General features: G+C 40.9%; 1 protein-coding gene across 1 annotated transcript; it reads left to right on the top strand.

Moving 5' to 3' along the window:
* The first annotated feature begins 54 nt into the window (after window positions 1-54).
* LGMN (legumain) lies at window positions 55-27,618 on the top strand. The gene is made up of 14 exons (XM_059819355.1): window positions 55-109; window positions 6,081-6,263; window positions 13,889-13,986; window positions 14,853-14,934; window positions 15,471-15,556; window positions 18,991-19,066; window positions 19,533-19,595; window positions 20,500-20,566; window positions 22,180-22,298; window positions 22,988-23,077; window positions 23,781-23,978; window positions 24,638-24,808; window positions 25,931-25,998; window positions 26,797-27,618. Exons 2-14 carry the CDS (start codon window positions 6,126-6,128, stop codon window positions 26,834-26,836), a joined length of 1,296 nt encoding a protein of 431 aa, XP_059675338.1. The 5' UTR covers window positions 55-109; window positions 6,081-6,125; the 3' UTR covers window positions 26,837-27,618.

The raw sequence follows: 27,618 nt of genomic DNA on the forward strand, positions 1-27,618 counted from the left end.
GATTGGCCGGGACCAGTCTCCGCCCGCCGCGGCCCGCGGTCGCTTCACGCCGCACGGCGCCTGCCGCAATCACAGCGGCCGCGGCGGCGACACCTCCGCAGGCAGCGCGGTAAGGGCCGACCGGCTGGCGTGGGCCGTGGGGCCGCGTTGTCCCGGGAGGGTTCTGTCCCTAGCCGGCTGCTGGCTGGCGGCGGGGAGGAGGCGGGAGTACGCCTGAGTGAGGGGCGCCGTGAAGGAGTGCCGGCCCGCGCCGCTCCCCGGCGGCAGAGCTGCCCGGGGTCGGGACGAGGGGTCCCGCCGGCTCCAGGGGAGCGGCCGAGGGGCGCTGGTTTCCCTCACCGGCTCCGAGCGCTGCCGAGCCCCCGCCGCTCGCCCCGCCGCCCCCCGGCTGGCGGGGGCTCTTCGGGGCCCCACTGTTAATCAGCTCTGGGGCGGACGCGGGGCGACGGTTCGGTCGGTTTGCGGAGCCCCCCGGCCCCGCCTCGGGACGCTGGGAGAGGGGTCGGTCTGCCCGCCGTTCCGCCTGGGCGTTGTGGGCATTGCTGCCGAGCGCCGAGCTGCATCGTCGGTGCTGCCCTTAATAAAAGGGTTTTGGACGCAGTTGTCGCCCCTGTCACGGGGCCCTTCTGGCTCGGGAGCTGTGTCTGAGCTCGCCCTTCTGGAAGGGCTTCACCGGGGAGAGGAGTCAAAGCGGCTCGTTCAGAGGGGCATTGCTCAGGGCTGGCACTGAAGAGAAGAGGGAGGTCTGAGAGGGAAGCAGCAGCAGAGATTTAGTCCCTGGTTCAGTCCATTTTTAACGGGGGAAAACGACGGAGTAAGAATTTATGGGTTTTCTGCAAAGAGCTGGTGATGCCCGAAAGGTACTGCGCTGTGGCTGCAGTTACTTACAGCTGGTAGACAACCTTGCCATAACATGAAGGTCTGCTTGGACTTAGTAGCACCACTAGTTCCTGATTAGGATGGGACAACACTGTGTTGGGTGTCTGGATTTGGGTGTTAAAACAAAGGCTGCAGTGAAGATCTGAAACGCTAAGATAAACCGTACTAAAAGACATGTGGAGTGCAGGAATCTCAGACTTTCTGTGTAATCACTTCGCCAGAATTTCTGTCTACACTCCAAGCATTTCCATGTTTGTTGAGCAGAAATGCTTACCCTTGTCTGACATGTTCCTCTGCCCTCAACCCTTCCCCCCTCCGCCCCGCATCTTGCAATGTAATAAATTAAAGTTACTCGTGCAGTGTTGCAGTAGCTGTTTTTTCTACCATCAGAATGTGATTGCAGCGGCTTTGTATATTTGTAGGCAGTTATGAAGTAAATAGTAGAAGTAGTTTTACTGAAGCCTTAAGATCTGCCAAATTTTAATCTGGGCTTTTTGAAGTGCATAGAAAAAAATAATCCCTAAACCAGGTGTATTAGATTGTCACCATCCTAGGAAGCATAAGGAGTGATTCCCACCCTCCCTGTGGTAAATGGTGCCATCTCTCTGCTGGTGGGAAAGACAAATCTGCAAACAGTAGATTACTTTTAAATACCTTCATATAACGTTTAAAAAATGTTTAAAACCATTCTGAGTTAACATAATTACAAATTCTTGTTTTTACAGTACATGTCACTTATACATCTTCAGTAGCTATACTATTTTACTACAAGTTCTAATCAAATTAAGCTGATTCATAAAATGATTAGCAGTAGACTTTGAAATAATTGTTTTGCAACAGAGACCATAATCTCCTTCAAAATGTAGCTTATCAGAGTTTACAGTGATCAGGACTTTTTCTCTCTTCCATACAAGAGCATAAAGAAAATCAGACTAATTCTGCAGGGGCTTAATCACGGGTTTAGGTGCTTCAGTTTGCGTAGCAGCCGGCACAACATGTAAGCAGAACATTGCTGACAGAGAACTGCGGACATTAGTTTCCTGTGAGGAGGGCTATTGTGAGTCACATACTTTGTGGAAATCAGCATCTAAATATTACAGTGACAGGCAATATACAAGCACTGAGTGGGAAAAGGAATTGTGACTTGATTCTGAGAAGTCATAAGAAGAGCAGCTGAAAAGAAATAGATTTCCAAGAAAAACTGGAATGATCAGCTGATTAGCTTAAGGCTGTTATTTTCCCCCAAGATTACTGTTAACTCCCTTATCCATTTTCCCTTCATGTGAAATATATGGTTTCTGTTTGTACAGCTCTTAGAGGCTGTGCTTGAGGTACTTGGAGTTTAAGCCACCAAAGTGTCAACATCACTTTAAACACTAGTGGAAAATACTTTGATCAACTCAAACTCCTTTCTTTAGAGTGGTATCCTGTTCTAAGATTTTTTGATCTCGGTGGACTGTTCTCCCAAAGGAGAGTTGGGAGCTCATGGAACAGGCTGTTTTCCAGAAGAATTGTTCTAGCAGCAGCTGGCCACTTCCGGATGCAGACTTTCTTAAGCATCCCTCTCTTGTCAAATCAGAGATGTGTGCTAGCCATCTAATGGGAAGTGGTCAAGGTACCTCTGTCAGGAAAAACAAGTTTTAAGAGCTGAGTGAATTGTTCTGGTGAGAGCCACCCAGTTCTGGCCATGCTTCTTCCAGGGACTGCAAACTGCGCAGCAGCCTACCTGTGTGTGTACGTGCTGTGCTTCTGCATGTATAGATCTGATGCTGACCCCACTATGTCTCCAAGATGTGCCTTTTTCCTGACATGGTCTCCAAAGCAAAGTTAATTAACTCTTCTACTAGAAAGACTAGGCAGAGCTGATCAAATCATCTCATATTTTTGGAGGTCAGCCAAAGCTCTAAAATGATTTTGTCGGGAATTTTCAGCTCTTCCATATAGTCTCTGTCTGCATGCATTTAGGATTGCATGTGACATTTGATTCCTTGCTTTCAGAAAAAGGCTTTTTATATACCTGTGGTAAGCTGGTCAGCTGAGCTGGTTTCTCTTCTAGTAAGACCTGAAGACATAGCCTCTGACAGGAACTTTCTCTTCTCAACTGTAGGTCAAGAACTTGTTCAATGCAGCCCAGAGCACAATCTTTTAAATTGCCTGCCTGAGCACTCAAAGGCCTTCTTTAAAACAAGCAGAAATATGGGGGGGGGGGGGGGGGGGGTTGGGTTTTTTTAGTAGCTGGAAACAAGCAATGAAAGACCTATTGCCACCACACGTGTATTTAATGGTTAAACCTATTTTAAATGCTGCTCAGAGAACCTTGGGGACCTGAGCATTTATTAATCATGCCTTATTAGTGCATTGTGGTATGTCTAGGTTTTTTCCCCCTTCTTTCTGGTGTTAATTTGATTTAATTAGAGTATAGGAAAAGACAGGTAAGTGGGATTATATGTCATTAATTAGTATAAAAGAGGTTGTTTTTTCTATTCTAAATAACCCATGATAAAACATATGTGGTTTTCTAATACAATGCAAATGTTTGTTCGTGTGGGGTTATTTTTGTTGGTTCCCCCCCCCGCCCCCCGGGCATTCTGCATTATTCACAACTTTGTCTCAGCAGAGGTGAGAAACTTGAGGATCTGGATATCTGCGTACCGCATGGGAGACTGAATTCCTCATGGAGGGACTGCCTGAGCGGCTTGATAGCTTAAGTCTTTGTTCCTGATCTGGCCCTGGGTTTTTCTGTTGTGGGCCTGTTTGCAGGCAGAGTGCAGGGCTGGTATCTGGTACACCTGTGCCCGCACAGCATGGCCCATGCAGAGGTACTGGCTGGGGTCCTGGGAGCTGTAGATCCATGCTAGTATAGTCTGGAGTGTGAACTAGTCAGGAAAGACTGTCCCATCAAACTGTTTCCAATTCAGGATGTCGCACTCCATAGTGTATTTTTTCTGTAGCTACTTCAGTCTCTCTCTGTTGTGTGGTATATTAGTAACTGACAGCCGGTGGCAGTGACTGTTTCCATGTGATGGATGCCTGTCTACTAGGATCTGCCTTGAAATTAGCCATCACGTTATATGGCCCAGTGAACAGCTGGCAGCAACACAGCTTCCAGTGATATGTCCTGGATTCGAATTAATGATTTACATCTCTAAGAGCTAAGCATCATGTGAAAGGATCTCCAACCCTTCAGCAATCATTTGAACCATTTATCTTCTCTTTATATTTTTCATGTAAATATAAGTAAGTGAAAAGTTATGCTTTAATGAACATGGAAGAAAGTTTCTTCTCATGAAATGGATACTGAACTCTGAGGGATCTATTTGCATGAAATTCGTCTCCATATTCCAGTAAGTCAAACTCAGTTAAGATTTCTAAGCAGATTGTCTAAAATATATTGATTTTCTTTTCTTGTCTAATATTTCAGGAGTTAGATATACCTGAAACTGAATATCAGGAATGAATAGGCTTGTTGGCCCATGGCATTTTATGGCACTTTAAAAAAGTTTTAAACAACTTGGTCTGAATTTTAGCTGTGCTGCAGGCAACAGAATAGGCTAGTTTTGTGGATGTTGTAAATGCAGTATATCTTCAACGCAATCTTTAGTATGTTATTTGTCTTAGTCATCTGAAGAAGTGACAAGATAGGCAAGGCAGAGTTGCCATACAAAGCCACCTGTCACTGGTGATGGCAATGACAGGAATTTACAATTCCAGCTCGACATGAGAGATTATAACTGTCTATCAAACTCCAGGAAAAATTCTGCTTATTCCTTTATATCTGCTTAACTGCTGAAGTAGCTAATAATTTAACAATTTGAGTGGCTGCAGATGGATGGTTTTGGCTGTGGGGAACTGAGGCTGACTTAAATACTGGTTAGTTATTTTGTTTAGTGGTAGCTTTGACATTGTGTTTTGTGACCATGTCGTATGGCTTGGGAGTTTCCAGCTTTTATTCCAGAGAAAACCATGCTAAAGTAGACTACCCCACTTCTTACTACAACACCTCTTACATACATAGCAGCAAAGATCAACTTCCAGAATCTCTCTTTTTTGTAAGTAGGCCAGTATAAAATCCCATCTCTCAGTGCATGAGGAGGTATGTAATTTTTGTGCATGTGCCAAGAGCATACAGTTCTTCAAGGGAGTTTGCTTTATGAGGGCATATTGGATGCAGCAGACCTGAGACTGTGACCAACATACATAAACCTATGCCACCCCCACCCCCAAAAAAACCCGAAAAAACAGACCCAAAGCAACCCTTTGATTAGATATAGCCAGATTGTTTGCTTTTATAGCAAACACTTTATCAGACAATCAAGGTACTTAGGAAGATCACTAGTGGGAATGCTACTTCTAGTCCTCTCAAGAAAGCAGAAAGAACCATTTCTGCATGGCATCAAACCTCCTTTTTGGCTCTGCTTTTCTGAATTTGATGTCCACAGGCTCAGACCCGCTTCTCTTGCTGTGCACCTTGTGCAGATGCTTAACTGTTGTGCAAAAGAGTCGAAAGCGCTGCTCTTTCATGTGGTACCAGTTCACATTTGCTCTCCACTAGCATAACAGGTTGCACAAATAGCATGAGGCTCTCACAGCCTGCACTTCCCCCCAGCAGTTAGGGCTGCACCTTGTGCAGAACAGCTGCACAGCCTCTCTCCACCCTCTCTGGCTTTGTGGGCACAGAGAGCTTTTGAGACACTCTGACCTTCCAACTCCCAAGCAGTTCTCCATGTCTATGCATCCTTGTGCCTACATCACCCGGGATTTGGCTCAGTAATAATGGGCTAATTGCCAGTGAGTGGAAACCAGGGGACTACATAAGCAGGGACCAAGAGAGTAGTATTAATCTGAAAAAGTTTTATCTGTGAAATACTTGATAGTGAGGCTTGCTCTGTATTTGAGGGTTATTCATTACCAGCTATTATAGAACAAAACAACTGGAGGGAGCTGAAAGACTTGGTTGTCCTATTCAGAATTGCTTTCAGTCGGATTTGAAAGCTGAAAGAAAACTTTTTGTAACTAGTAGCAGCTTGGTGCTAAAGGAAGATATGACCAGAAATTGTGCCGTGTGTTGAATGGTCTGTAAAACACCAAAAACCCCACAAGCAAGGAAAGCTTCTAGTTGTGATACTACTGATGTTTAGTTTGTGTTTGTTTTATTTTTGACTGATGTCCTCTGATCTACTTCTCTCAAACTTCTTCATTAGGGATTTTTTTTTTTCTCCCATTTGTGGAGTAAATAAAGAAGAGAGATGATATTGAAAGCAGCTGTGCTTCTGGGCTGTGCTCTGGTCATCAGCACATTCCCCATGGAAGAACCTGAAGATGGAGGCAAGCACTGGGTGGTGATTGTTGCAGGTTCGAACGGCTGGTACAACTATCGACACCAGGTAAGGACCGCTGGTCCTGTATGCTGATGCTGGCCACGCTCCAGAAAACGCCTGCTCTGGGACTCACAGGGAGTTGATAGCTGCCTAGACTAGTCCAGCCTTTCTATGATTTGGGCAAGTGCTTCTGATTCTAGACTTTCAGGAGTGTGTGAAGTTTTCAAAATAAACAGCAAGAAGATTCCCTCACAGCCTGGTCTTAATTCTTGTCATTCTCACCCCAAGAATTCCCCTCCACTGCTCCTTTTGCTATTTGAATTTTTTTTGCTTACAACTTTGTCCAGTCTTTGATCTTGTGAAAAGCTGTCATGAGCAGGAGGAGCAGTATTCTTCCTCTAATCATGCTTCTGCATCCTGGAAGATCTGTATCATTTAGGCTAAATATTCTATTACTAGGCTAGAGGATCTGACCCCAACTTGCAGGTGAACAAATGATGTCTTGAATTAAACCTCATTTTGAGACACATGCATGTTTCTTTCCATTTGTTTTCCTCTTTTCCTTCTGTTATGAAAAAGCTGCCTTTCTTCTCTCCAGTTAAAACAATCTGCAACGGCTGCAAATGCACAGTGTGTTTTTGTGGGGTAGAGGACATGCAGAAGCGGGTTCTTTTTAACCTGAATCAGTTTGCTCACTATGTTCGACAGCATAGCCTCAGAGTTGTGTTGCGCACGACAAGGATATGGAGCACCGGGGTGCAGAGATCAGAGTGAATGGCAGAAAGAGGAGAAAAGGGAACAGGAACTCTTGAGTTTGACACTGGTGTCAAAGCCAGTGTGTTGTGGAATTGCGGTCTGAGTGTGCATGTCAGGATGGATAGGATTAAATCCAAGTGACTTAACGCTGATTAAGTTCAAGACTTATAATCAGCAGTCAGGACACTACAACAGTTTTTCCCTTTGGGAAATTCTTGGGCAATCCCTTAAAGAGATTAATCTACACTTAAATGTAGTCTTTGCTCTAAACTTGGAACTACCTCTTGCTTTCCTGGAGAACACAATCCATTTAATTCTGATTTATGTATATATTTGTATATGTCTAAATGTTAGAAAAATAGTTTACTAGACTATTGTTGGTTAAGGTGAACTTGAGAGATTGAAACACTAGTGTACAAATCCAGCGTTTTAAAAGTTAAACTGTATTAAATGTACTGGGTACATATATCAAGCTGATTTGCTGAACACTAAAACTTTTTAAGTATTTATTATTTTTACTGTAACTGCCTGTAAAATCTAGAGAGGCTTCAATAAATCCTCTCTATTTGTGTCGACTGAGGAAGAAACAAGCCTTCAGTGTGTTGGGCACGCTGGGTTTTGTGTTTATGTTTCTCCTCCCCCTCAGCTCACAATCGGTTTGTAACTTTCAGCACAGTGATGAGCTTAAAACTGAATTAACCAGACTGACAACCTTGTTTCATCTGAAGAAGAACCTGTTACTGGCAAATGCTAGCTCAATGCTTTGACAAACTGGTTTTAGGGATTTTGCCTGCTCCTTGCACCGTAGCTGTCGCTTCATAACCATAGTTGGGATATTACACCCTTAATATAAACCATTCCTATTTCAAATTAAATCTGAAAAAAAGGGATTTTAAAAGTTAAAATCAGAAAACAATTCTAAAAATACTAGTGTTGTACTTGATCACTGCCCACCCTGGGGTGTCTAAATATAATTACTGAGTTGTGCTCTGGTTGTTGCTATTGCTGTATAACCAGTCTTGCTGGCTCCCCTCCTCTCTAGGAGGAGTTAATACCACAACATTAATTCTTTAAATAAAATTACATTTTTTCAAGCTGTGGCTCACGAGAATTACTTTTCTACAGTTGCCCAAGCATAGAGTTTTTAACCTTTCTGTCAGTGAGCCTTCGATGGCAAGTATATCTGCCAGCTATAATAGAGTTATGAAGAACACAAGATGCACACTTAAGTATTTGTGTCCAACAATAAGTCTTTTGAACATGCCAGTTTCACAGGAGCAAATCAATTTATGAGTGCGGTCATGCTTTGCAGACAGTTACTAAGTAATTGCTTTTCAAGGTTAGAAAAATGAGGATGAGATTTCTTTAAACACCTTCATTTTAAAGATAACTTCAACTAACAATGCAAAATAACTGCAACGTCAGATTGTTCTGAATTTCAGTCCTAGTAATTTCTGTATTTTAACCTCTACTGCTTGGTTCAGGTACAGTATTAACATTTGAAAAAAACCAAAATTAGAACACCACTAATAATCCTATCGAAGTTATGAAAAGAATCAATTCCCAGAAGATGCAGTGCATCAGCAGCCTGTGCTGTCTTGCCTAGAGGCCTTTTGTGGCCAACCTTAAGGGCCTGGCAGGAGTGAGCACCCGTGGTGGGAGCACATACTGTGAGACAGACCCAGAAGTTAGTCATGGAAAATCCACTGTGTGTCTTCCACAAAGTGTAATCCAGACAAGGTTGCCTTGGGTATCAAAAAATTGGGGAAAATTGCTCCCAGCAAAACCAGCTGAACCATAGACTTCTAGGAGAGTTATACAGAGGAGGAAAGGTACTACAGAAATCTCAGGAGTTGTAACGTTTTTTGGAAACATTATGCAGACTGATCACCATGTATTTGCGTGTGTTAGTACTCCCTGTCTTCCAGTGGTGGAAGCAAAAGCACTGTAAGTATTTAAATTATTTGCTCAAGTCACTTGCAGTGGAACCAGGAGTAGGGCTTGGACTTCCAGTTCTGTGCTCCATCAATCATCAAAGTTATTCCATAGCGAACACATGAAAGCAAAGCAGCGCACCAGGCTTGCAGATTTGTGTAATTCTTTGCTTTCCGAGGGAGAAACTGCAGAAGAAAATATGTTGTACTGTAATTCGCTTTCTTCCTGCCATCACCTTTCTTCCTCAGAACTTCTCTGATCTAGCCTGTGTACAAGTGAATTTGTAGACCTGAATGCTCCTGCAAGTAGTTACTCAATGTGACTGTTTTTATTACCAACTGGTTGCTATTCCCTACATACAACTAAGCACTCATAGTATCTCTTTGTAATTTGAGACCTCAGCTGACAGACACATCTCTGGGTTTCAATTGCTCAGTTCAGCTGTTCGGGGTACAGTTAATACATGATGTTGCATGTTTGTATTACATTTATGTTTTGTGAGCTCCAGTTGTTTTGCATGCTGTCTTCACACAACACAGTCAAAACATACTCTGTCGCCTTCTGCAATAGTTACCTGACAGCAGGATGTGTTCATCTGACTAAACAACGATAAAAGGAGGAGAAGAATGTTACACCTTCAAAAATGTCTCTAATTTCATACATGAAAATTTGCGGGGAAAATAGTCCATTGTTGTATACTGTACAGACCCCATCAACAGTAAGTTTGTAAAGACTGTGCAGACCCTGTAAATGCTAAGTTTGTACCTGTAACCTCAAGGAATCTGAAACTCCTTTAAGACTTGTTATTCAGCTGTCAGCGGTCAGGATCCACTATCAGTGGTGCAAACCTCAAGTGTAGACAAGATAAGGAAAAAAACCACCATTTGCACTTATCAAGTGAGATTCACACCTTGTTTCCTCTGTGGTGACTGAACTCGGACTGTTTCCTGATCAGGATGATCTGATCTTTTCTTACATGTTTAGCTTGTCAAGTTCCTAAAATAAATTTTAAGTGTTTTGAATAGTATATAGCCCAATGTGATAGGCTTACTGTCATTGCAAAGCTAGCTTGTATATTGCCTTATGCTTGTGGCTTCTCAGTTCTTTGGTGGTGTTTTTACACATATCTTAGTTTTTTTTAATTAGAGTTGCTTGGGCTGTGGAAGGACTATCGATGTGCACCTCTCTGCTCCTCAGCAGTTATTCTGACTTCTCTATGGCAGCTTTTCTTATTACCAGACTGGCTGCTATTCTCTAAATGCAACTAAGCACTCATAATATACCAGAAAGAGTACTTCCCCCCCCGCCCCCATTCCCTGGGAAAGTGGCTCAGCTCTCTACTATGCAAAGAGCTAGATGATTTATCTCTGGAAAGCTTAGTGACATATGTGAGCAAATACAGCACTAAATGCTACTGGTAGATTTAGAGAATGAGCCAACAAACTAGTTCTCCTTAAGAGAAATAGAATTTTGCATATTATTCTGCCTCTCCTGGGAGATGATTGTAGCAGCGAACTTAAAGCTAAAGCTGGCTTCATGAACAGACTGGAAAGAGAAATGGACCAATACTTTCTGGACACTCCAAAAGACGTAGTCAGTGGAAAAGCCTGATGTGAAACAGTCTTACTAAAGGTGGAGTACATATTTGAGGAGAAAAATAGCTGAAGAAGTCTGGCAAAATTAAAATGCTGAAAATAAAAACATGTGAATTTGCATACATGGATCCATTTTCAGTTGTTGTTTTTAGTCTTACACTTACAGTTCCTAGCCCAAAAAGCTCAGTATTTATTCAGGGTTTTGGACACTATTAGCCAGAGCAGTATTTTATTCTAGGACAGTCTTAAATTCTCCAGTCTTGCAGGTAACAGACATTAAGGATGCCTCAGCTACTTGGCTTCAATTAACATTTCCTCACTGTGCTTACAAAATTGTAGCTGAAGCTACGGGAAAACCTTTCTTAAGTTCTTAACACAGTTATAGTTTTTGGCTGATTCACTGATGTGTGTTTAAGCAAGGGAATGAAACGTGGCTGGCATTTCAGACATAGTCTTCTACCATGCTTATATTTTAGAGTTCATTCTTTTTTAGGATGTGGCATTTCAGTGTACCTGTAACAGGAACAGTGCCACTTTGTAACGAAGCTGACAGTTCATTACAGATGCTTTTTAGCCATGAACGTAGCAGTCATAAGACGAGAAGTAACCAATTTCACAGAAGTCCAAGCTTTTCCCTTCAGGAGCTATATATGCATGCATGTGTCATAAAACAACTTGATTTTTCCAAACACCCCCAGCCCCCCCAAGCAGTCTACTTGAAAGCTGTGTCACTCAAATGCGTAAACAGCTGTATGGCAGAGGAAAGTTGGGGTGCGTTTATTTCTTCCTTCTAGAAGTCCCCCCAAATGTACATTTTGGGAAACAAAACGCCCATCCCAGGAAAACAGGGGCATTGCACCTCTGATCCCCATGCTTTCAAAACCTAGGAGTTAGTTATTTAAGCATAGATCTTCCACATAAATTTGCTGATGTAGCAAGAGGTTTAGACTAACCTGGGGAGGAAAGGTCTGAACCATGCTATTAACAGTGTCCATTTTGGAGCTGGCATGTGAGGTCAGTTGTGCAGGAGCAGCTGTACAGCTACACCTTCTTGTCTTCTATTCTGTGCAGGGCAGCTGCTACCCACCCCAAATGATGGCCACGAAAGCGTGATTTGCATTTCAATCACAGAATCACTAAGGTTGGAAAAGACCTGTAAGATCATCAAGTCCGACCATAATTTGGCCACAATTAATCCTGTAAATGTTCATAGCATTCATTTCACATGCTAAACCAACAAGAATGGTACCAGCAAGAGATCTGGAACAAGATTATCTCTCTCTCTTAGGGTGGTTTACAGGTACAGCTATGCCAGAAATATTTCTGGAAGAAACAAGACTCAAATAGCAGTATTTGAGAGTCAGGGACACATCAACAGGAAAGATTCTAGATTCACATACACCCCTCTACTCTAGCAGCAGACTGTTTCTATTCTGGTTTTATAGAGATTTATTTTTTTTTACATGTATGGGAGGGAACAGGAGGAGCATGTGACCAATATCAAAGGTGGCTAGTCAGGTCGGCTAATTCTATGCAAAACCCCCAACTTTTTTCTCAGATCTGTCCTACTTTAGCCAATGGAGTTTTACCAGCAAAACATGTTTTTGCTGCTCCAGCCTATGTTGGTGGTATTATTATGCTACCAACAGGTACAGTTCCCTTAGCAAAAGCCTTCAAAGGCTGAGACAATCCCCAAACAGGCATAAATTAAGGTTGAAGGGAATCGAAGACATTGATCTGTTTCCCTCCTCACTAGGGTATTTAACCCATTTAAATTTACCACCAATGTCTACTTAAGAGTGAGAGGGGAGCTATGATCTATTCATCAATCAATGTAGAGATGCCCTGATTAGTGCTTTCTTCTACTTTTGCTTGGGTTGCTTCTGAAAATCAAATACATGTTTAGTCAAACTGGCGCTCTCATATTATATGTGATGCCTTTATAACTCTGTTTAACCTCTACCTTTTGACTTGTTGAGGCAACAGCTGGTATAATGGAGAAATGGAGAACTGTAAACAGCGGAGATTGTCTGGGATAGGTGGAGGAGAATGTAGGCTGACCTGCATAGTAGGAAATAGAGCTGCTTTAGTAAGGACAATTTAAAGTTCAGGGTTAGTCACGTGAAAAGATTTTGCTGTGGGAGAGTTCATTAGCATTGAATGTGCTTCACCCTTCCCAGAATCTTGCACAACTACCCTCTCTTTTCAGCTTCAGCCACACTTAGAAGACCAAGGATTATAAAGTGACAGGATTTTACAGTGTCGTTTCAGTTAAAATAGTGAAAATCACTAATACTCCTAAGTCATCTGAACTTATGTAGGTCCACTTAAACGACTTCAGTTTGGTTTACAAACTAGCAAATTAGATTAGTTCAACAGAAGTAAGCTTTAAAGCTTGCTTCTTGCCTGCATTTGGAGTGTGCATTTGTTAAATGAGATTTCTTCCGTTAAATCTGCACAGCTTTTCCAGCCTGTGGTAGGTTGTAGTTCTAGAGTTCAGGAACGGTTGTTGAAATCCCATTAGATCATTCACAGACTGCAAGTCTAAAAGAAAAGAATTATTTGGGCTGGGGTTACTAAGAATTTAGCATTCTGATAGAGGTTTGCATTTACTGTAATATCACTTTGATGAGTGTTGTTATTTCTGCGTCATGGGCAGATGGTTCTGTAAAGAAAATCTGCTCATTCATATCCTGTACAAGTCAGGAAAAGAGCCTGAATAGAAATTCTGCAGTTCTGTTTTCCACTGAAATCTCTTTTCTTGTCCCGAAGTTGCTTCAGCGTTACTCTACAAGAAATACATAACTAAAAGGAAATTTTCCTTGACCAAAATTCTCATCTAGTAAAACAAAATTTAATAAAATCTCAATAATAAGATCTTAATTAATTAACAAAATGCAGAGGTGAGATCGGTAAACCGTACTTGCTTAAGCCAAGGACAGTCTTTGATGCTTAGTCATGCATGCTTGGTACAGAACTAATTGAAACTGGTGGAAATCCAACTATTTTCTTCTTTTGCTTGGCACACTTTGGATTTGTCTGTCAGTATACAAGGGTTTCATTTAGCTTTTTTCACAGAATGCAGAACATTGCTGAGAACCTTTTGTTAAATTTTGTTATCTGTACCAAGTCTGAAGTAATTTCTGGTTTCTGTTTAAATAAAAAATCAAAATAGGTAAATGAGAGAGAGATTTTATTCGTAGTCTCTATTACTAATGCAACTACAAACACTGAGTTTTGGTTTAACCTGTGCATTTCAGCCCTTTAGCAACCCTCAATGTCTTATATTTGAATGCAGTTTCTTTTGGGCAATAGCCTGCTCTTAGGCCTGCAAAGCTATTTTTCTTCTCGTCTCAAAGGTAAAATCTCTGTTAAAGCTTGTAATGAAAATCTGCTTAATTTCAGGCAGATGTGTGCCATGCATACCAGATTGTACACCGAAATGGAATTCCAGATGAACAGATCATTGTCATGATGTATGATGACATTGCTGATAATGACGAGTAAGTGATGAACGTGCACTAGTCACAAACTATATGGTTACTACAAACATGCCATAGTCACCAATGTGTTCTGAGTTTGTAGCAGTTTTGTAAGAAAAGACTTTAAAGCCACCTGTGATATGCGTAGAGACGTTTTATCCATCACCACAATAATTCTCCTTTGAAATGTGCTCATGAGCATTCTAAGCCTTACTCCACAACTCAGCATCAGTTGTGGCACTGAGGACTGCAGAGCTTCATTGTTATGAGAGTAAGTGATCTTAACTCCCATGTGTAACAGTTTACAGGAGATAAATACCCTAAGACCACAAACATAGGGAAGCTCCGTGTATGACTTGCAGGGCTTTTTTGAAAGAACATTATCAGATTAATTCCCAGAATGTACATTCAACAAAGAAGTGTACATATCACATTCTTGGTGAGTGTCTAGAGCATATCATTGCTTTCTATATGAAACAGTTCAGTTATACAACCTCTCATTCTGAGACAACTTCAGTAGAAATCAGCGGACTTCACACGCACAGCAGCACTGGGAGCAAAGAGGAAAGGGGACTAAAGGCAAGACTGAAAGTAGAAAGATGATAGTATAAGAGACCACCTGCCTACATCTTCAGATTAATCGACATGATCTGAGGTGGGATACTTGAAGGTACTCTGAGGGTAAGGACACCTGAGGTGAGCATATGTAACTGACTGAAGTGAAAAGGCCTTTATATTCTGAGATCACTTCATGACACATGGTGCAAGCACCATACTCTCTCTCAGGCAAGCTGGCCAGTCAGGACAGTTTAAATGATTTCCTAGTTCTGTGGTCACTGTGTGGCACATGGCTAATTCTTCATATTTATGTTCTGTTTAACTTTCAGAAATCCAACAAAAGGCATTGTCATCAATAGACCTAATGGCACAGATGTGTATGCTGGAGTGCCCAAGGACTATACAAAGGAGGTAGGAGTGAAACACCATTCCCCAGGGAAGATTCAGCATTAGCCAATATTCTGAATAAACCCTTTCAGCCTGTGGCTTACGCTCCAAAATGCACACAGTATAAAGCCCCCAGTTTATGCACCTGCATGGTTTGGCATGAAGTTTGGTGTTCATAAGATGAATGTAAACAATAGATGCTTTGAAGTGAAGCAGTGTTCATAAAAGTAAACCTTTACGCTGTTTCTGTGCTGGCACACGAACTAAAAGAAGGGAAAGTCTTGCATTCATAAATGTTGTAATTCAGTCTGAAGAACAGCTGTGTAAGACTAATTGTTTCATTAAATCGGAACAGTAATCCAATCACTTGTTGATTTCATGATTCAGTATCCGAATGAGTCATCAGTAGCTAATACATTTTATAATGATAGATTGAAAAAGATGGCAGCTAAACTTGCCATCCATGCATGGCTTCTGACTTTCAGAAACCATCTTTCTAAATGAAGATTTTGTTGTTGTTTTTATGATCAGATTTAACTTTAATTCTCTTAAATCCTTAGGATGTTACTCCAAAGAATTTCCTTGCTGTTCTCAGAGGCGATGCGGAAGCAATGAAGGGGGTGGGATCAGGAAAAGTAGTGAAAAGGTAAGAGAAGTTTAATTTAGAAAATAATTGCATGTGTAGTTGTACATTGGCAGTGATTTCAACAAAAGAAGAGGGTAAATTTAAGCTTGAGAATCCAGCAAGACTGTTGATGGCAATTCCAGGTCATTCACATTAGAAATACAATGGTTCTGGTTTCTTAAACTGTCCAGCGCCAAGGAGCAACTGCTGATACTTGACTGGCATGGGGTCCAGTATAGATTAATGTATAAAAACTCTAGAGGATAGTGTCAACTGTATTAAGGTATTTGTTATTTAGACTATTGTCTTTTGCAAGAATGGCTATTCAAAGAGAGTTTTATTAAGGTTTGGAGACCACTAGAAAGGGTTTGCTAAGGCTTGGCTTAATGTATATGAACAGTTGTATTAGTCACCTGAAGAGGTGAGACTTAGCAGTCAGTGGCAGAGGGACAGAGATAGGTTAAACAGCTCATCAGCTGAAAGAACTGCATGTCTAATCCCAGCCATGATCTTCGTGGCAGACGTAAGGTTATTGAGGCTTCAAATGTAATGAAATGGGATTATGGTTTATATTTAATGCAAAAAAATATTTTTTTTTTGCATGAGTATAAGCAATTAACCTTGTAATTGATGTATTCTGCTTAAGGTATTTATAAACTAAATTACACAAATGATTGCAAGTTTGGCAATATCTAATATATGAACAATAATAAATTGTAGACTGGCTAAGAAGAACATAAGATCTGTAAATAAGGGGTGTAGTTTATAAGGGCTTATATAATTTAGATGATTCAAGAATAAAAGCAATATATTTGAGGGCCTAATTTGAAGACCTCTTGGAAAGATAGCTGGTGTCTCCGTTATTCATCTTGCTTTTACAGAGTTTGAGATATGAAAGTGTGATGCCTGTTTACTAAGGTGTGTTATATTTCTAACTCAATACTGTTGGTAAAGAGTTACATTGTGTTATATTTTTCTGTGTACAGTATTTCCTGTAAAACCTTTAAGAATTTAAATTTGACCATTTGGAAGAACTAACCTAGTTAAAGAAAAATTGTATAAGAGCCTATCTTCATCTCACAGTTTAATTTTGGAGACAAATCAATGAAACAGAAGAGAAGAATCCTGCCCTGGCATTGGGGAGAATAAAAAAAATGAAGGAGCAGGACAGCAGTTGAATAAGCTATTGCTCTCAATTGTTTAAACCTCATGAAGTTCAACAAGGCCAAGTGCAAGGTCCTGCACGTGGGTTGGGGCAATCCCAAGCACAAATACAGGCTGGGCAGAGAATGGATTGAGAGCAGCCCTGCCGAGAAGGACTTAGGGGTGTTGGTTTACCAGAAGCTCAACATGAGCTGGCAGTGCACACTTGCAGCCCAGAAAGCCAACTGTATCCTGGGCTGCATCAAAAGAAGTGTGACCAGCAGGTCGAGGGAGGTGATTCTCACCCTCTACTCCGCTGTTGTGAGACCCCACCTGGAGTGCTGCATCCAGCTCTGGGGCCCCCAACATAAGAAGGACATGGACCTGTTGGAGCGAGTCCAGAGGAGGGCCACAAAGGTGATCAGAGGGCTGGAGCATCTCTCCTATGAAGACAGGCTGAGAGAGTTGGAGTTGTGCAGCCTGGAGAAGAGAAGGCTTTGGGGAGACCTTCTAGCAGCCTTCCAGTACCTGAAGGGGGCCTACAAGAGAGCTGGAGAGGGACTTTGTACAAGGGCATGTAGTGATAGGACAAGGGGTAATAGCTTTAAGCTGAAAGAGGGTAGATTTAGATTAGCTATTAGGAAGAAATTCTTCACCATGAGGGTGGTGAGGCACTGGAACAGGCTGCCCAGAGAAGCTGTGGATGCCCCAACCCTGCAAGTGTTCAAGGCCAGGCTGGACGGGGCTTTGAGCAGCCTGGTCCAGTGGAAGGTGTCCCTGCCCATGGCAGGGGGGTTGGAACTAGATGATCTTTAAGGTCCCTTCCAACTTAAACCATTCTATAATTCTATGATTCTGTGATCCTCAAAAGCTGAAATAGAAAATTATATATGCAAGGCATATAGGCAAAAAGTTAATAAATTGCTTCACAGTTACTAGATTGTTCTCTGCTAGTAGCTGGAATGAGTGAAGAGGTGACTATAAAGCATTTTTTCATTAAAAAAAAAAAGTACTTCAGAGCACACCTCACCTGTGAGAGCCTGATGTTACAAGTCAAATAAGGGAGCGGCTATGTAGAGGGCCAAAGACTCTTAGCTATTCAGGAAGACAACTTGAACCCACATATAAAAGTCTTCGTTATTTACATTTCATCTTGGTTGAATTTTTTGCACTTAGGGTCAAGAGTGGGAGCCAGAAAAATAACACCCAACCCTTCTTTGTTAGTCTCTGTAGTGTGAATTTCCAAGTGGCCTGACTTCTGCTATTGGGTTGGACAAGAACTCAGTTATCCTCTGCCCAGAAGGCTTCTAGGTTGTCTTCCAGGTTGTTCCCTAACCAGCAGGTTATTGGCCAGGCAGAAGGCTGGACAGTGTCCCCTTGAGCTGCTGCAGTCAGCTCTTTGCAGCCAGGAAAGAGCAAGAGCAAATACAGATTTCTGGACCACAGATACAGAGGAAGAGAGGGGGGCGTGGGTACTCCTTCCAATCTGTTGACGTTTTTTTATATTTAATTGTCCCTGAATACAGTTTAAAAGCAAAATCCTTTTGCAGATCTGGCTGTTAGGGCAAGACCTTAATATCGCCCAAACATGGTCTGTTTGGTTTAGAGGGCAGTACAAGTCTCTGGCAAACAGGGTACTAGACAGACGTTAGGGATTCAAAGCCTGTGAACATGCAGTGCTCAACGGACTGCAGAACCACTTAATACAAATGCCAGTCTAGCTTAATGGGTGAGTTTGTATATGGATCAGTTCTTCATAGAAATGTAGGCTGACGCTGATTTGGCTAAGTATGGCCATACAGATCACAACAAGGTAGTATATAAACGTACTTAAGGATCTTATCAAAGAAGTTTTTATGGTTTATCCCTGCGTTATTGGTACCTCAGTATAACTTAGTTATAAAAGCATTCTTTTTTTACCAGACTGCTACAAATGCCCACAGTATAACAGATTCTTCAGATAGGCGTTAAAAAACAATTGTGCTCCCCCCGTACTTGATGTACCAGCCCCTGCCTAACCAGCAATCAGTTTACGGTTTGAAATGTGAAGTGTAATTGCTGAATTCCCCATGCTTGGGGGACTAGCCTATATCCCTGTTTCCATTCCTCTTGCAGACACTCATCTCCTCTCATAAGAACCCAAAGTAGTATGCTTTGGGAGGAAAAAAATACTACCAAGAGGAGGAAGTGCTTCAGCTGTATTATTTTCGAATATTGACATGTCTTGGCATTGAGAAGCATATGCTGTTTGTTGTAGTGAAGATTAGGTTGGAGTTGTTAGAAAGAATTTGTTTGCAATTTTTTCATTACAGTGGTCCCAAGGATCATGTGTTTGTTTATTTCACTGACCATGGAGCTCCAGGACTTCTGGCTTTTCCTGATGATGATGTAAGCATTTTGGGGGATTACTTTGTCACAACAAACCTAAAATAAAAAGTAATAAATACAAAACACAAAAATATTTGATGCACTGCCATTTTGAGGGGGGAGGCAGAAAAAGAGAAATATTCTCCTCATCACCCCAGTTCGTATTTTTTCCAGTTTGAATCTGAAGCATTCTAGTTGAAATTAAGTTATGTCATTTTGTATTTCATTGGATTTTGGTGGTCCAAGCAGACTGTTTCACACAGGTATGACTTGGCTTTCTGGTGCACTATGCACATCGTCTGGGACCATTACTCATCTTTTCTGGAGTGGTAAATATTAGGATGTTGTGTTTCAGAAGGGCAAATCACTGGATATATTTAAGGGGAAATAGTAAACATAGTCACAACAGTTAGTATTTATTCCTATTAAGTGAATTCTGTGTCTGTTGAACATGAGTGGTTTTAATACAAGCTTTCTTATTTTACAGCTTCACGTGAAGGACTTGAATAAGACCATTTGGTACATGTATCATCACAAAAAATACCAGAAGGTAAACAAGCATATCGGAAGTTGTGAGATTAAAAGAGCAGCTGCCATGGAAGAGAGAGATTTGTCTTGATTTTGAGAGTCATTTAAAGCAGGAGGAAGCTGTTGCCATGCAATGAAATTTGGATTAGGATTTTGCACTTATAAGGACTGATCCTCTCCAAATTTTCTTTTTCCATTTTTAGTTTACTGTATGTTTGCAGTCAATGTTGAGATACAGTGTACTGCCTTTTGATAACAGTATATATTCTGACCAACGGTGGAGAAACAACATCCGTAACTCATAATACGTACCTGACTTGTTCTTCCTGTGCTTTGTTCGCTTCAGACTACACTGTACTACAGGAAGTTTGTATATACCTTGTGTTTCTCTTACAGTTACTAATATTCTTTAAAAGACTGTACCTCTTGTCAGAAAATTCTGTGCATTTATTTCATCACAAGTAGTTTTAAGCAGAAAAACTAACATTTAGAACATTTTAGTAGCTTGCCTTTTTTAAGCAACGTTCTGTGGTAATCTGTCTACTATGGCTGACTATATTTAGGAACACATAAATGGCCATTGGTTCCAGAAATACTACATTCAATAGTCGTACACTGCTGTGCCTAAAGAGCGATTGCGTATTTGATTTGTGCTTTGTACATTAGTTAGTAGATCCCTGTGGAGTCTATAGAGATTAATAGCTTCTTTTCATTGTGATTATATTTCCCTTTTCCACATAGTTTAGTTCCCAAAAATGAAAAATTGATCTATTTGCTTTTGTGGTTTTTTTGTAGTATTATGGATAGCTTTTGTTTCAGGGATAGCAGTACAGGCCAACTAGCTACAGCTGAAAAGCACTGAAGGACTTTACTCCATTTCCTGGACTTTCCATAGACTTTCTTAAGGTCTCTGATTTGTTTTATAGATGGTGTTTTACATTGAAGCATGTGAGTCTGGATCCATGATGAATCATTTGGCTGATAATATCAATGGTGAGCAATCAGTTAACTTACTGAACTTAAGTGTCACAACTTGACACAGGCAGGACCTAAACAGATACTGTGTCAAGGATAGGTTCAAGGCGCTTTGATGTACAGTTTTAGCAGGGGAGCACAAGAATTAGAGAAAGTAGTATTTTCCATTTATGGGAAGTTCCTTTTCAAGAATTAATGGAGTCTTACAAAGACTATCAGGGCTTTCAGTTTCTTGCAAATGAGAAGTTGAAAAAGTATTTCTTTTCAGGAACTATGTGGTTGCCCTTAACTGGTAGCAGTTGAATTATACTGACATTTCGCAGCCTCAGCACTGCCAAGGGCAGGTGTGAAGTTCCTGCCCTCAGTTTCATTGAGTAGCAAGGGCACTGGGGAGACATAGTTGCCAGGCAGTTTTGCTACACTCGTTTGCATAATAACCTGGGAAGCGGAACTCCGATTTTTCATGATTTCTAAGCTGTGAGCTCAGCCTTGATTAGGACTGGGGATCACAACCTTTTCAAACTCCTGCTCCGTGGCAGGGAGACTGGGTGCTCTGGCTTTCTTGTAGTTTTGAAGCTGTGGTTCCAGGGAAGACCAAGCATGTGCCTATCCATGGCTTCCTGGGCACCCACCCGGACTTCTTAACAGCCCTATCAAGGATTTACAGAAAGTACATACAGACTGTTTCATATTGATGATTGTTCAAAATAAATGCTCAGTGAATCAGCATTTTTCAAAGTTTGTTCTATTAGAAATTTCCAGTCTGAGAACTCTGGTTTTACCATCAGCTCTGCCACAGACTTACAAAGGCGGAAAATTGACAATTTATGTAATATACGACAAAGCTCTCTTTGGCCGCCTGCAATGGTGAACTACAGAGCTTAACTGGCTACTTAGTAAGCATTTTAAAGGATGCTAAGAGCAGCACTTTACAGACTTTTTTTGGCTTTTGAACTTCAGGTACACCCTGAGTAGAAACAATACTGTAGCTATATAGAAGCATGCCTAATGCTTTTTCATTTTGAAACTTGGACTTCCCTTCAGTTATACAAGTATTCTATGAATTGACGTTGGCAAAAAGCCAAAATAGCTTCTGTCTTAATAATACCTGTAAAGATGTGTTTCCAATATTTTTGTTGTATTAGAGATGACTTACTGGGAATACTGTGCTTGGGGCAGATGTTGTAGAGGTATGTTTTGGTTTCCTTTCAGTGTAGAGTATTATCCAAGGAAGAATATTACTTAGAAGGTGGCATTTTCTGGAAGAAAAGGTTATTTAGGGGATTTAGTCCAAGTTTGGGAAAAAAGTCCTCATTATTGTAATAAAGAAAATGAATGTATAGATGGTTGTCAGTGCACAGTGTTCTCAGGCAGTTCTTTGAATAGTAGATTTTCCCCTCAGAAGTGCATATTCTTCTTTAAACACTCCAGACCACACATTTGTCAGCAAGGAAGGGGCTCTTATAACAGCTCTGAGGCTGACTGAACAGAATGATTAGCAGGCTTCTTTCCTTGCTGCTCTTTAGAAGTAAATGATTGAAAGCCAAAATACTTAGGCAAATATGTCACGTGCAGTGAAGTGAGGGTTAAAACAAAAAAAAGAAAAAAATTACTTTCTGTTTGTCTTAAAGTTTATGCAACAACAGCTGCCAATCCCAGAGAGTCATCTTATGCATGTTACTATGATGACGAAAGGCAGACTTATCTTGGGGACTGGTACAGTGTGAATTGGATGGAAGATTCAGATATGGTAAGTTACTTAGATGAGATTTCTGCATTTCCATGCATGAGAAAAATCACCAGGCTTTTTAAAAATAGCTCCTTTACAGGATTTGTGAAAATCTTTGTTTTTATATGAGACTGAAATCAAAAAATTGAGTTAGTAAAAGTATTTATCTACTACTCAGAACCATATATAATCTTTATTTGTTTGGGCCACTAAATTTATTTCTGAAACTAACTTTCAGAAACATTGTCGTCTTTTGATATTGATAAGATTAGAAACTGTCTAACTTGTAGGTTCAAATTCAAGTAATCTTGATTTGCTAATCTGAGACCACATCTCCAAATTTGTTAAACAAATTGGGCAGTTCAGTAAGTTGTACCTCTGCTTCAGGGTTCCTTAAATACTGAACTGTGGCTAACCCATTTGTTAGCATAATGGAAAACAGTATTAATGAAACAAATCTGGGATTTGTATACTAGCCCACTCCCTTCTTGCCCATTTGCTGGGAGATTAGGAGATCACTAAAAGCAATTTGAGAATATACTGTCAAATCTTCTTTTCAATTTTTCCTTTTATGTCTTTCAAAGGTTGTATAGCTCTTGTCCTATACTTCCTTCTACATACTGGCAGCTAAGACCCTTTCCAGGTTTCCTTATATTTTTAGAATAGCTGAATTTAAGTATCTGTGACCACATGGAAGTTTCTTCATGCAGGAGGATCTAAGAAAAGAAACACTCCACAAGCAGTTTCAGCTGGTAAAGAAACGCACCAACACCAGCCATGTGATGCAGTATGGAAACCGAGTATGTATTTGAGTGGGCTTCCTGGTCAGATATATCTTAAAACCTTTTGTGCTCTATACATTCATCCCTTAAAAAAAAACAAAAAAAACCCCAATCACCTATAAACTGGCAGGGTTGATTTAGAAAATAAAACTGTACATCTCAGAAGACCACTTAGCATTTAAGAGATGATGGTCTTGATGCTGAAAGAAATATAACCTTGTATTATGCTTTAATCCAAGGAGTCAGGATATGAGTTGTCCTCCAAGCTCTGCCAGTGATTTAACATTTCACTTAATCAAGTATAAGAAGGGTATTTACCACTTCCAGGCATGTTATGAATATTAATGAAATATTAATAAGTACATTGATCCCTCGAATGGGAAGACCTGAGAGGTGATACATCATTTATAATAGTCCCGTTATTCAATGTCTTAATAGAAGCACACATTAAATATTTGTTAAAAAAAAGTCAGGTTACTTAACCTGATGGTCTTCTTCCCCACAGTGAGTTCTGGAAATAAAAATTCCCTGATTTTTGGCAGCCTTGACCTTGTATTAAAAAACCCAATGTGTGCATGTACGCACGCACTTACAACCCTACGATCTCCTTTGTTTTCTCCAGTAAAGCAAGTCTAGAGAGTTAGGTTTGCATGGCAAAGGAAAGACAGACTGCCTACTGGAGTGATTGACAGATTCCATTTGTTTACTTTCTAACCCTCAGAGCATCTCCTCCATGAAAGTGATGCAGTTTCAGGGCATGGGGAAGAAAGCTATCCCCATTTCTCTGCCGCCTGTAGAACACTATGACCTGACGCCTAGTCCTGACGTGCCTCTTGCAATCATGAAACGAAAGCTGATGGCTACCAATGACGTTTATGAGGCTAAGAAGATTGCTGCAGAGATGAAAACACACCTGGAGGTAAGCAAAAAAAAAAAAAAAAATTCTAACTACACATCAGGTTAGATTCATTTCCATGATAACCAATGGCAGAAGTAAAAGCCCTGAAGCCAATGAGATTGCTTCCAGTTTTTGCAAACTGCAACAAGATTACTCTTCAGACTGCTAACCTCTAGCTGATGGTTTACTCTTCCTTTAAAATTCAGGGATCTGTTACACAAGGCATATTCAGTAGTGATTATCTTGCAAAAGGTAAAAAAATGTAAAAGTCAGTCTCACAGCTTTTATTGCCAGGAAATTTCCCATCTACATCCATGGGGATTCTTGTTGGGAGGAGTTATTCTTTGGTCTTAGAGTAACTCTTGTCTCAGTAGACCTGAAGTCTCCCAAATCAAATAGCTCCTGCAGAATGGTAGCCACTATTGGTGTTGCCTTTCTTTTGGCAAAGGCCAAAAGGACAGTGAGTGATTCTGGGTGCCAGGAGTCTGACTTTCTGTCTCACTAGTTTTCATTTGTGTGCTAAGAGACAGCTCCAAAAGGCTGTGCTAAAAATAAATGGCAAAACTAGGTTCCTTAAAGAGCCCAAGGGCTGAGGTTTAAAGAAAGAGAAATTTCATTCAGAGTCTTCAAATTAGGTTTAGAAAAAGCATGTTTTAAGTTCTTGGTCTTTTTATGTGCAGGTGAAAGAATTTATCCAAGAATCCATGCGAAAGATCATCACCTTAGTAACAGGATCAAAAGAACAGACCAACGAAATTCTGTCAGGCAGATTGACCATCAGCAATTATGACTGCTACCAGTCAGCGGTGAACCACTTCAAAGCTCATTGTTTCAACTGGCACTTACCCTTGGTAAGTCAAGCATTAGATATAACCTGATACAGATACTGGTAAAACAAGCACAGTACTCATAAGCAGGTTTGCAAAATCAGCTTTTATTAAAAAGCTAGCTTGGGGGCAGTCTTGCAGCTTAGTTTTGGATAAAGTGTGAGTAATGTTTTTGGAAGCAGGAAACCACTTCCACTACACCTGTAGATAAGCAAGAAGTTTACTGAAAACAAACACAAAAATATTCTCTTAATTTTTACTAGTTAGTGCTGTCCCTTCATCAACTCCCTCCCCCAATATCCCAATATTAAAGAAGTTATGTTGTATTTCTGCTTGAAGCATCTCTACTAGCAAAACAGAAACACAGCACCACCCCTGTGAATTCATGATCCTAGTACATTCAGATTTCTCTATTATGATTGTGTTGCATAGTTCCTTGCAATAGCCTAGCTGCTACTTCCACAAACTTGTTGAATTCCTGAGAGCCACTTTTTAGGGGTTTTATTACTGTTTTATTACTTTTAGGGGTTTTATTACTGTCTACTCTTCCTGGGGTCCCAGCTGAGGACCAAATCCTGTTGTGCTAAGCACTGTTTAGACAAGAGTAAGAGAGGTCAGTTCCTGTTCCAGAAAACCCAGTCCTGATGTCAGGCAAGATAACCTAAGCAGGCAGTGGTGTGTGGTAGGATGAGTCAACAGCAAATTAATTGATTTTAGCAGAAAGCAATGGGATTATTTGGCAGTTAGCCAAGATTTAAGTACTATATACAAATCAAAAGCAGATGCACTCCTTCAGTTGGAGCTTCTAATCAACCAGGCTATTAGGAGGCCACATTGCTCTGTTAAACTTTTAGTTCCTCTTTAGTGTTTTTTTGTTCGTTTTTGTGGGGTTTTTTGAATGAAATTGGTTAGATGGATCAGCCTTGCCTAAGGGGGCAATGTGCAGTGACAGCTGAATTTACCTAATGAATTTTCAAGAGCAAAGTACACAGAAGAAAGATCCATTTAGCCTGGTACTAGATTGTCAAGACCAGCAAATAAACACCTTGAATGTTAATAGCATCTCTAAATTACTTCCACAATTTAGTTTGAATAAACAATAACCTGCTCTTCATCACTGAAATTATTAATGTTTGTTTATTTCAGTATGAGTATGCACTGAGACAGCTGTATGCCTTGGTCAACATTTGCGAAGGAGGATACCCCATTGACAGGTAATGAGGTTCCCAGATACACGGTGTAATTTTATCTGTGGCTGAAAAAGCAGAAGCTAATGGGCAGATGAAGCCTAATGCTAAAATCTTCTCACTTGTTCTGCTCTGTTGACCATTTTGTCAGTGAAGTTCTGACTCTAAAGTTACAAATGCTTATTTTGGAAAACATATCATTATTAGTCCCCTCCCACTTATAATGATCCAGTTCCCCAGTAACCCTTTAATTTCTTTGTTGAAGACCCTAGGGGAAATTATAGCCAGTCGGAGAATCCCACTGCACCGCATGACATAAAATAGTCATGACTGGTGCAAGGGTGTTGCCCTGTAACTCCTGTATGATCTTATGCTGAAGCAAGGTTGGGAACTGCTGTATTTTCTCTGCTGCCCCCTCAGCTGCTGGCTCAGAACACCACAGCACTGCTGGGTTCTGGTGAGGACAGGGAATACGGTGCTAGGCCCCTCATCTGTGAGCATGTGGTAGGAAAGCAGGGAAATAATGGTGCAGGCTGACCCTTAGGCTGACCCTTATGGTGGTGCGGTAGGCGCAAGGGAAGTATGGTGTTGAAATTCTGTCTTGGGAGTTTGTGGTAGAGGATGGGATCCTAGCTTGTGAGTCATGCAAGAGGAAGAAAAGGGAGAGAGGAAAGCCAAGGGGTAGGGAAGGGGAGGGTGGACTGGTAGTTTAGGCAGCGTGCACATGCAACTCAAAAGGTGAAGAACTGCTGCCCCCACTCCTGGTGGCATCCTGCTGTAGTCAGCACCTGAAAAGTTTCTCATCATTATTGTTCTCTGTTGCAGAATATGCCTGGCCATGGATCAAGTGTGCCTTGGGTACTGATGGAAACAACAGTCCCTAATATAACCCTTACTAGAAGTGATAACTTTTCATAACTGTAATAATCCAGACTTTACATGCATGCGATATGAAGAGAGTCAGCCACTGTACTGGAACTGTGCTGGGAGCTGAGGCACCTGACCATGAGCCATACAGCACTTGCCCGTGCTCTCCCCTGCATCCCCACCTGCTGACAGCCGGCTGGTTTGACAGGCGTTTTGGCAGACCACCTGGAGCTTTCAAGATGGATGATTTGTTTCAAAGCGCAATGCTCTTAAGAATCTCTGGGTGAACACTACAAGCCACCTATCAGTGATTGCTAAATCTGTGCTAAATTTAAACATTGAGTCATTGATTCTGGAATTTTTTTTTATACTATTGCTAAGTATTAGCTTTTTAAAAAAAGTTAATGAATTCCACTGCAGTGATTAATTTGCAGATTGGTTAAAGAGTGAAGAAACCAAAGGTTGTTCTTTAAGCTTTAACTCCTTAACAGTTTAAAGAAATGAGTTGCATTCAAGAACTATCGGATGTGAACAGCTCAGTTAAACTGTGAACAGTAAAAGTCTTTGTGGGTAGAAAGCACTGTTTCCCAAAGAAAAACACAAATATCTAATGCTGTAAATTTAGCACCAGTATGCTATAATTAAATGTATATACACACAAACCTGTGGGAAGTCATAGAGTACAGGAATTGCCTGTGAATAAAAATAAAGTTGACAGTTTCATCAACCTACAGGGCAGTGCAGTTAGACATCTTGTGTCTTGAAAATGAATGAGACCTA

The sequence above is a fragment of the Gavia stellata genome, chromosome 7, assembly GCF_030936135.1.
Source record: "Gavia stellata isolate bGavSte3 chromosome 7, bGavSte3.hap2, whole genome shotgun sequence".
Taxonomy (NCBI): Eukaryota; Metazoa; Chordata; class Aves; order Gaviiformes; family Gaviidae; genus Gavia; species Gavia stellata.